General features: G+C 37.8%; 1 protein-coding gene across 1 annotated transcript in view; it reads left to right on the forward strand.

Annotated features, from left to right (window-relative positions):
• Positions 1–11,654, forward strand: part of GPR149 (G protein-coupled receptor 149) — a 57,451-nt gene extending 45,797 nt beyond the window's left edge. Inside the window, exon 4 of the mRNA XM_036350936.1 lies at positions 10,055–11,654. Coding sequence (XP_036206829.1) covers positions 10,055–10,627 — 573 coding nt within the window. The 3' untranslated portion in view covers positions 10,628–11,654. The remainder of the gene's footprint in view (positions 1–10,054) is intronic.

The following is an 11,654-nucleotide window of genomic DNA, read 5'->3' on the forward strand; positions in this document are numbered from 1 at the left end:
TTATGGAGCACTTTGTGGGAAGCACTCAACTAATCATTTAACATGCATGAGCTCATTTATTTTTCCTATTTTGCAAGTGACATAACTGAAGCTTGGAGAGGTAAGGATTACAGGGATAGGGGCTCAACTGAGTTCAAAGGCAGGTAGGTGTATGTGACTCTATAGCAGTACTTCACTCTCTTGTTCCCATAGGACTTTGCAGGTTCTAGGTAGATTAGGAGAGTGAGGTGTTATTCATATTTTATCTGCCAACACTATGACTTGAAGTAAGAGCAGAACAGCTAAGAGCAGATTATCCTTGATTTGGATTTGACTATGACATTTACTAACTTGAGTTACCTCACCATGACTCAATTATGTCATCTACAATATTGGGAGGAGGAGTGTTTCTATTTTATATGGTTGATGTGAAAAGTATATAAGAAAATGTTCAGGGTGGGGCAAACATAGGTTTACTAAACATTTAAATGAAGGTGACTATGACACAGGAATATTTGGGAGTTGAATATATGAAAATAAAATTCTAAAAGTAAATTATTAAAAATCTAGTGAATTGTTTTTTCCACAAAGTTCTTGCTCTCCCTGCTATTTTTTAAGTGTTCCTGTCTCTTATCTCCCAAACCACCTTAGACGGTCAACATGACTTATTACTCAAAGTACTGTACTTTTACATGCCTACGTTACCCAAATCATCTAGAGATAATCTGTATGATCTTAATTTATATTAAAATTGTCAGTCTCTTGAATTGCTCATGAGTTAATAACAGAATTCTAGTTTCCAGGGCAGAAAACCCATGATCCACTCTTGGTTAAGGCAGATTTCTTTTTCTTTTTTTATTAAATATATTTTATTTATTTTTTTACAGAAAGGAAGGGAGAGGGATAGAGGGTTAGAAACATCGATGAGAGAGAAACATTGATCAGCTGCCTCCTGCACTCTCCCTACTGGTATGTGCCCACAACCAAGGTACATGCCCTTGACCAGAATCGAACCTGGGACCCTTGAGTCCATAGGCCAACACTCTATCCACTGAGCAAAACTGGTTAGGGATAACGCAGATTTCTTATAAAGTGACAGCATGATGTAGTGGAAAGAGCACTTAACTTGGAGTTAAGAAACCTGAGACCTGGTACCAGTCCTGCTATTATTACCTACAACAGGCCTGGTGCACGAATTCACGCACAGGGGAGGGAGAGCCTGGCCTGCGCTCTCAGCCTGGCCTGCGTTCTCTTGCAGCAACCCTGGCCTGCAGGGATCAGGCCTAAACTGGCAGTCAAACATCCCTCAGGGGATGTAGCAGTGTGCCAAGCAGCAGGTGGCCAGGGAGGAGCCCGAGCCACGGCTGGGCACCGCTTGCATTCATCCTGGCCAACTGCACCTTCTACCACCTACCTCTCAGTCGGGAGAGGCTCCTGCCGCTGCAGCTGTGCTCGCCAGCCATGAGCCCGGCTTCTGGCTGAGCGATGCTCCCTCTGTGGGAGAACACTGACCACCAGGGGGAAGCTCCTGCATTGAGCATCTGCCCCCTGGTGGTCACTGCATGTCATAGCAACTGGTTGACTGGTCATTTCGGTTGTTCGGGCATAACAGTCGCTTTGTCTTATATATATATAGATGTGACCCTGGGCAAGCAGTTTCCCATCCAGGGCTGTCAGTTCTCCCAATATCAAATGAGAAATTAAAACTGCATGACCTCTGGTGATTGCTAGGATCCTATGTGCTATCCCAATATATTTTTCTTGAATGATTTAGATAATCAACAGCATACTTCATCATGTTAGGAGAAAATTTTGGAGCAACTCTTTTATATTGTAATTTCACTCCGAATTCACCTGGAGGCTGAAAGTGAAGAAGAAAAAAGATTCAATATACCCAAGGCCAGTCAGTCTGAATCAATTATCAGAGCAGATTATTTGTGCTAATGTGTTTACATGGCATGCTTTCTCCTCCTGAAGCATTTCTGAGATTTAGAGACTGCTTTTCATTTTCAAACAAAAGAGCTTCCAGCCACCTACACTCAGGAATACAACAATAATGGATTGTCATTATTCCCAACAGTTTATGCTAATTCATTGACTTTCAAGTGGGAAGAAAGCAGAGTACTAAATGAGAAGTTTTATGTTCTCTGAAGCTATCATTTTTTATCATGCACTAAACTTTTGCACACAATTCAGTCCCCTAATATTCTATTTTATTTTTATTAAAAAATAGGTTTTTATATGTTCTTCTGATGTACTTGTAACTATTATCATTTAATGCATAGCACTGTTAAAATATAAAAAATGAATTTTAAGCAGCAACATTTTAAAAAGATTATCTTATTTTTTATGCTTTAGGAAGTTAAAATATGGAATCCAAAAAGCCTACAAAGTCATTGTTTCAGATTCATTGTCATGCACACATTTATTCACCTAACTAAATACATATTTTTAAATTATGTTTTTATTGCCTTTTTTGGAGAGAGAGAGGAAGGGAGAGGGACAGAGATAGAAACATTGATGAGAGAGAAACATCAATATAGATGGCTGCCTCCTGCATGCCCCCTACTGGAACTCGAGCCTGCAACCAAGGCATGTGCACTGACCAGGAGTGGAACTGGTCATTCTTGGTGCATGGGTTGACATTCAACCATTGAGCCACACCGGCCAGGCTAACACATATTTTTAAGGGGTTGCCACATGCCAGCCACTGTGATAGATAGGAGAGAAAATAAAGAGCAACAAGGAATCTTCCTTTAAGGAGATTTCAGTCTGTGTGGATTTAACAGAAATGCCACAATTCTAATCTCCAGAAGAAAATGGGCAGTTATCAAACTCTGTAAAATGTCTATTTACATATGTTTTTTAGTAATATTTTGCATGAAACATTACATTCATTTCCTAGAGCAACCATAACAAATCACCACAAACTTAGATAGCTTAAAACATCAGAAAGCTATTGACTCACATTTCTGGAGGTCAGAAGTCTAAAATCAAGGTGTAGGCAGGGCCTTACTCCTCTGAGGCTCTAAGAGAGGATCCTTTCTTCTTGGTTTATGGCAGCGTAACTCCAACTGCTGTCTCCTTTCCATGTCCATCTTCCCGGTGTCAGTCTATGTCCAATTTTCTCTTTCCTTAAAAGAACAGGAGTCACCAAAATTAGGGTTCACCCTAATCCAGTATGACTTTATCTTAATTTGATTATATCTGTAAAGACCTTATTTCCAAATGAGGTCATACTCACAGGCTGTAGGTGGAGGTGAACTTTGGAGGGGACACTGTTCAACTCAGTACAAAGATAAAAATAAACTAAACCAATATTAACAGTTTTTTATATTATCTCCTTCTTACAATAATGTTAATTTTCTCATTAGGTTTTATTGCTTTTTACTTTTGGTCTTTTTTTGAAATTGTTCTTGAACTTTATCAATGGTTTGCAAATCTATAGGCTACATTGCAGCTTGTGACTCAAGTACTATAATTATTTTTTTTTGAAATGGAATTCTCCATTTATTTTAACTTAATGTTAACATTGACAGCTTCTTAGACTCAAATGTTTATAATACTTTTTCAATAAAATAAGTGCGGAGAATCTAATACAGACCCTGGCCACTGTGAAGGTGCTATAAATTTTTGCCTGGCGAGGGCCAGAGGACCTTTTTCCTTTCTGATAATTATTTTTCTCCATCTGGTTTGTCTCCTTTCTCCTAACCTAAAAATAGCACAAACCCAAATATAGAATGTTCACAAACCCCAAATGCAAAACAAATCCCAAACAGCACAAATCCCAAAAGCAACACAAACACCAAACTGACTACCAAACTGAACTCTGAGGTTGACTACCATCATAGGCAACCCACATTCATTACTCTACCCCTGTATCTTGATGACCTCTAGTAATATTTTATATTCTCTGCCCCCTCTATTACCTAATCAATTTCCATAAGCAAAGTCATCAGCAGCAGCATATAATTTATATATATATATATATATATATATATATATATATATATATATATATATGCCAAAGCGACCATTATGGTGGAATGACTGGAATGACCAGTCGCTATGATGCACACTGAGCAGGCAGGCAGGTGAGCAGTGAGCAGTTAGGGGCAAGTGGTCCCAGATTGCGAGAGGGATGTCCGACTGCTGGATGTCTGACTGCAGGGATCAGGCCTAAACTGGCAGTCGGACACCCCCCGAGGGGTCCCGGATTGCAAGAGGATGCAGGCTGGGCTGAGGGACCGCCCTCTCCTATGCACAAGTTTCGTGCACCAGGCCTCTAGTAAAATATAAATGTTGAAATCCTTCCCCATCTACTTCCAGAAAAAAGTTTTTTCAAACCTTTTCCTATGCCTACAATATGTATATGTGTATGCCTGTGTATCTATCTTTTTTATGCCTGTAAACATATAATTTACTGGATTCATTTCTGGTAGGTGTTTTTCTACAAGAAAACTGGATCATACTATTAATATTATTTTACAATTTACTTTTATAACTTAAAATGGTATTTTTACTCATCTGTAAACATTGAGCTCTGCTCTGGGAAGGATTCTTAAGCCTCCTTTTCCCTCCCTCCACCTCGGTTAAGTGCTATTATTCCACATTCTCACAATGTTTCAGCTTGGATCTACTGTAGCATGAATCACAGGAAAATGTAATTGTTTACAAGCTTCGTTATTTCTGTATTCTATGGGCTCTTAAGACCTGAAAGCCTCTTCATTCTTGCTACAGGCCTACCAGCTAGCCCAGTGCTAGCACTTAATAGTAATTGAATGTCTGTTCTCACAGCTTCTGATTTCTCTCCATTTTAGCCCTCCCTCCATATCCTGAAAGAGGTGGAAAATTCTGCTGATTTTACTCAAATTCTGTCAGGTCCCTCCCTGAATCTCTATCCCTATTCCTACTCCCTTAGTCCAAGCTCCTATTTTCCCTCCACTAACGCAATGTTTCTCTAACTTAAATAATAGTCTCTTTTAAAGAAAACATTTTTTATGAACTTGTTGAATCAAATTTTTGATTTTGATGAAAGACATACAAACAAAATTTGGCATAAACCTTACACTAATACTTCTTACATAAATCTAAAACCAAAACAACTTAAACATTACTTTCATAACCAATAAAATTAAAACTACTGAATTAGCCTTAAGTGAATGTACTATTTTGCTAAAACTAACTTGCCAATTTTGGATTAATAGTATAAAGATATATGCTCAGAACTGTTTCTATATAATCTGTCTCTGTGTTTTTACCTTTATGACTCTCAAATGGAGACCATCATTTTAAATAAGAATGTTTCAATATTTGCAGAAAAATATACGTATATTTCATATTCATGTTACTAGTGTATTACACGTACATATATATACACAATGTGTCAGCACATATATTCAGCTATTATAAACATGCATGAAAGAAAAAAGATGTCACAAAATAATTTTGATAACAAAAGATGTAGTGTGCTATTTCAGAATAATGAGACTTCGTGCTTAGCAAAACTCTGGCACTATGCAACTCTCAAATATCAATTTTAATGAGCTGTCATTTGATAACTCAGTAAAGCTTGTTTGTTCGTTTGAAGATAAGGTTAGCAAGGGAGAGTTACTAAAATGTGCATTATGTGGATGTATAAAACCAGACACACACAAAAATTATTTATCACATTTGCTTTTATATTAACTGCTCATCAGTGATTCAAGTTGGTATATGGTATAAAGACATGTTATGCTGTTGATGCTCTAACAAGTGTGCTTTAGAAATAGATGTGCCAATACTGCTGGGCACTGGTAACTCAGTTTTCTCATCACATTTTTCTTTTTTCTTTTTAAATATATTTTTATTGACTTCAGAGAGGAAAGGAAAGGGAGAGAGAGAGAAAAACATCAATGATGACAGAAAATCATTGATTGGCTACCTCCTGCAGACCCCCTCCTGGGGATGGAACCTGCAACCTGAAGATGTGCCCTAACTGGGAATTGAACCCTGACCTCCTGGGAGGTCAACATTCAACCACCCATGATCAAGGGGGATTTATTACTGGGATGCGAGGTTGGTACAATATCCGCAAATCAATTAGTATGATACACCGCATAAACAAATCAAAGGATAAAAATCATGCAATCATATCAATAGACACAGAAAAAGCATTTGTTAAAACCCAGTACCCGGTTATGATAAAAACTCTCAGCTAAGAGGGAACATACCTCAACATCATAAAGGCCATAGAATGGCAAACCCATGGCGAACATCATGTCAAGTACAGCATAGGAAATATGGTCAGTAATATTGCAATAACTGTGGATGGTGCCAGGTGGGTACTGGAATATCGAGGGGATCACTTTGTAAAGTATATCATTGTCTAACCACTATGATGTACGCCTGGAACTAAAACAAGATAATGTTGAATGTAAACTATAATTGAAAAATAGAATTTTAAAAAATTAAATAAATAAATACATTTGCTGTACTATTAGATGCTGTGCACTCTTCCACATGGAGGCTAATTAGCTATTGTCATCTGAGTGTCCTATGCTGCCAAGATGGAAGTGTATGACTTCTGATAGTGATTAAGGCAAATGTGTGTGGGCCATTAGCTTTTTACCACCAAAGCTATAGTCATTGGTTTTAGGCTGTGTGCCTTGCCCATACCCTGTATTGCCTCTTGTTATTAGAATCTTTGTGCCCTGAAACATGTCTGGTGACTAATGTGAAATGAAATTAAAATCCTGTGTCTATCTCAAAAACTGCTAAAAATAAAAACAGAACACACACACCAAAAAACACATTCAACCACTGAGCCACAGTGGCTGGGCACATTTTTCTTTTTTTAAATATAATAATCCATAGGACTCTGTTTATGCAACATTCTATATCAAAGAGAAAACTTGTAAACAATTTTTTAAGTTCTGATGTAGGGTTTTTTTAATCTTCTTCCAATAAATTGTAATGTAAGGAAGTTCAGCTTTCAGGTTAACTAGCTTTCAGAATAAAGAAGGCTGTGCGGGGTATTTATAATTCACATTATTAAATGACAGTCAGATTTTCTGATTATATAAATGTCTGTCAATTTTGATTTTTTTAAAAAACAGAAATTTCTGACTTTGATAACAAAGGTTTTCTCAGGATGGAAAACCTTTAAGTTGGCCCTTTAATTTATGACTTATTACTCAGAAAGAATGGCTTTTAAAACTGTAAATTTAAAACTATAAATCTTTTCTTTTTTTCATTTTCTTTTTTTAAAAAAATATATTTTATTGATTTTTTACAGAGAGGAAGGGAGAGAGATAGAGAGCCAGAAACATCGATGAGAGAGAAACATCAATCAGCTGCCTCCTGCACACCCCCCACCGGGGATGTGCCCGAAACCAAGGCACATGCCCTTGACTGGAATCGAACCTGGGACTCTTTAGTCTGCAGACCGACGCTCTAACCACTGAGAAAAACCAGCCAGGGCATCTTTTTTTTCTTTTTTAATGTTTATGTATTGATTGATTTTAGAGAGAAAGAGGAAAGGGAGAGTGAGAGAGAAATATCAATTTATTGTTCCACTTAATTTATACACATTCATTAGTTGCTTCTTGTATGTGCCCTGACCGGGAATCCAACCCACAACCTTGGAATTTTAGGACAGCGCTTTAGGAAACTGAGATACCCAGCCAGGACCTAAATCTTTTCTTGATTCTTAATATCCATTTCAAATACCACCCTATATGAAATCTTCTACCAGATGTTGTCATGCCTTACTTAAATCCACAAAACTTGGTTCCTATCTCTAATAGACACTTAAAGTTTTATTTTGTTTCTTCACGTCTATCTCACCCAATTACCTGTGAAGTCTTTGAATCAAGTATAGTAAATCTTTATATAGAGGCCCAGTGCATGAAATCCCTGCATGGGTAGGGTCCCTAGCGGCTGTCGCCTGCCGGGTGGGGGGGGAGGTCCCTCCCCCCGGCCACCTGCCAACACCGCAGCCAGCCCTGCCCCCTGGCTGAACTCCCAGTCAAGGGGACAATTTGCATATTAGGCTTTTATTATATAGGATATGTATTATATGTATAGTTTATAGTATATCTGTACAACCAATTTAAATTCAGGATAGTGCACATAATAGGTACTCGGCAAATGTTTCATGAATGAATGTATAAAAAAATAAATAAAAGTCACTTCTCCTTTGCCAAAAGTTGTTGCCACTCAAACAATTCTCTGGTATCGCAGTGAACCTAAGAATTGTCCCTCTGTCTCTACTGCTTCAGTCAACATCACACATGTGAAGTTGGTGAAGTTCTTTGCCTCAGCAGAAGGGTAAACTGATCTTTACAGTGTAAGATTTCAAAGTTTATGAAAGGACAAGGCCCTCAAGTTAGGTTCCCAGGTTCCCTTTTAGGTAAACAGAGCTCAAGATTTCTCCATAGGGAATAACGGAAAGCCTAGTGACATGTCTCACATGTCCTAGACTGTACTTTTCATGGTCCCTAAATGCAAGGAGTGAGACATGATGGCATGAGGCATCCTCCTGTAAAAATTCTCCAAGTAGGTGAGAATCCAAACTATTCACCAATAGCAGGACCCTGGTCCTGGGCTTTCTCTAGCCACTCTTAGGTCCATATACAAAATGCCCATGGCTAACAGGGTGACCCACCATTCTGGTTTCTTTGGGATAGAGAGATTTCCTGGGATACTGGAATTTCAGTGCTAAAACTGGGACAGTCACAGACACACTGGGGAGATTGAGCATCCTAAATTGGCAAAACACCATGAGCCTTCATGCGAATTCCCCTACAGGAAAAACGCTCTTAAGCCAACACCCTTAACACTCCTCAGTTAGTATCTCCAGGCTTTACAGGGGACACATGTAGAAAAGTATAGGTTAACCATCCTATAGCCCCTTCTTTTTGAATGAATAAAGGGTTATGTCATTTCTTTAGTTGCAGTAAAGGATCCCAAGCCACAGCATGCCACAGAATCACCCGGAAGGCTTATTTAAAGTACAGATGGGTCAATGTTTGTTTGTTTTTTTCTCTCTCTCCCTTCTTCCCTTCCACTCTCTCTAAAATTCAATGGAAAAAATATCCTCAGGTGAGGATTAACAAAAAAATCAATTAATTAATTAAATAAAATAGAGATTGCTGAGCTCCACTCTCAGAGTTTCTAATTAAGTAGTTGTGGAACGGAGCTCAAAAATCACACTTCTTACAAGTTACAAGGTGATACTGATGATGCTTGATCTAGAGACCTAGGTTTGAGAACCTCTGCTCTAGTAGTTTGGCATATCTTCTTCTGAGACTAACATGTAATTAAAAAAGGAGCCCATTAAAAGAATAAAGGTATGAATCAACAACATAAAGTACAGACTATCATAAAATTTGGTATTATTTTCTTCATTTCTTAATATTTCTCAATGGTGAGTACAATTTTTAAAAGAGTTAAATACACAAAGTTTTAAATATAAAAAGGTTTAAATTTTTAGGCAAGTTTTTGCAGAGATAATTGGGGGAGTTCCTGATCACTGGGTTTACTTAAACCACTGTGATTTCTCTGTGGAAAAATAAGCATACTCTAGCACAGTTTCAGTGAAGCGTGGTTCCTCTTTTGTGTGCGCAAACCTAACCATTGAAATATTTTTTGTACCTAACCTGAATCATAGTTCTCTCTGGCATTCTAAGGGGGACTGGGGTGCTTTCAATCTATGCAAACCTCTCAATGTTACTGACTATGTAGCAAAATCATAAAAGCAATTCTCGATTATAAATTGCATTTAATTTTATGCTCATATTCTTCTCTTGAAAACATCTACTGCTGCCCATCAATACACAAATTTTGCTTTCGGCAGTAGAAATATCTCCCATATCCTCAAAGAAAGGTTCCTGACTGCCCTCATTTAGATGTTGTATTTGACCTAGAACAAACTGCATGATGGTGGAATTTAAAGCCCTTATCTGTGAAAGGTTTCTAGGGAAATAGATCTCTATTGGCAAAAAATCACCATTTTGATGAATAAAATGACTTTCTAAATGGCCTAATCTCAGAAACTAGTTTTCAATAATCACCATTTCGTTTTTGTCCCCAGCGTTCCGGTGGTGGCCTTGACATTCCCTTGTGTGCGTTCCAGGGGATGGTGTCTCTCCAGGCCCCTACAGGGAAAACACTATCTCTTTCTACTTATGAGGTAAGCACAGAAGGACAGAAAATAACCCCAGCCTCTAAGAAAATAGAAGTCTATCGATCCAAAAGTGTTGGCCATGAACCAAACTCAGAAGATTCTCCATCCACATTTGCAGACACCAGTGTAAAAATACATTTGGAGGTTCTTGAAATTTGTGATAATGAAGAGGCCTTGGACACTGTGTCGATCATTAGCAACATCAGCCAGTCCTCCACACAGGTCCGATCTCCATCCCTACGCTACTCACGGAAAGAAAACAGATTTGTTTCATGTGACTTGGGAGAAACAGCCTCGTATTCTCTCTTTTTACCCACAAGTAGTCCTGATGGTAACATCAACATCTCCATCCCAGACACCGTTGAAGCACACAGGCAGAACAGTAAAAGGCAGCATCAAGAGAGGGATGGCTACCAAGAGGAAATCCAGTTGTTAAATCAAGCTTACAGGAAGAGAGAGGAAGAAAGCAAGGGTAGCTAGTGACCACTTGGTCTAGTACAGGCAAGAATGGTGCCTCAACTCCACCCCGCTAAACTAACACCTTTGTTCTAAGGCTCTTTGATTTCCTTTTTCATTTGTTGGTTTGCATAAGCTTTACAGATATACTAGGTACTTATTTGTACTGCAAACAGCTGGAAATAGTGCAAACATTTAAGTGCTTTTGATGTGTCACTTTAATGATCACACACTGTGGTAATTAAAAGATTTGTTTCTTATCCAATTTCTAAAAATCTTTTCTAAATCAAATCTTGGCCGAGTTTATTAATGTTTTGCCAATGTTTGTCAACATCAGAGTAAACAAAAAATTATTTAAGCTTGATGAGTATACTGTTCCCATGCATGTTTCTACACATAATGTTGGGCTTTAAACTGCAAGGGGGAAAAAGACATTTGGGGAATGAAAGAAATGCAGCAAAACTCTTGAGTTGTGTTGGAAGAGGCTTGCCGAAATGTGATTAGCAAAGCAAGCTTATTACAGGTACAGCTTTAACTTTGCACTGATGTCTAGAAAATATATTCTTGTATAAAATTGCAAATTAACTTCCAACTTCAAACCATGCATGTCCCTAGTCCGTAGATAGTTGTTTCCTTCATTTCTATAAAATACAAATTGTTTACTGAATTTTTAAATTTTCTTTCTCTCTTTAATGTAACAGTGTTTTCATCTTTTCAGTATGTCAAGACTGCTCTTAAAACAAATACTTTGTGTGTTTCAAGTGGAACTACAAATAGTCTTTAACTGAAACATTATTAGGAAAGGTTGTAAATATAAACTTCATCATTTCTCGAACTGTTCACTTTAATTGAATGGAAATTGAGGAAAAACTGCCAAATTAATTTCTGTGAGGTACACCCAACTAGACTAACAAAATTTCTGGGTAAGTAGAGAAAAATCCTCTAAGTCCAAAACAAAAGTGTCTGTTTCTAAAGCCGCAGATTTGACAAACTTTCTTAGCCATTTTTAAAGCACAGAAAATTTTAGTTCAAATAATATTCCAACTTTAGG

This window comes from Myotis myotis, unplaced genomic scaffold (assembly GCF_014108235.1).
Source record: "Myotis myotis isolate mMyoMyo1 unplaced genomic scaffold, mMyoMyo1.p scaffold_m19_p_2, whole genome shotgun sequence".
In the NCBI taxonomy this organism is placed as follows: Eukaryota; Metazoa; Chordata; class Mammalia; order Chiroptera; family Vespertilionidae; genus Myotis; species Myotis myotis.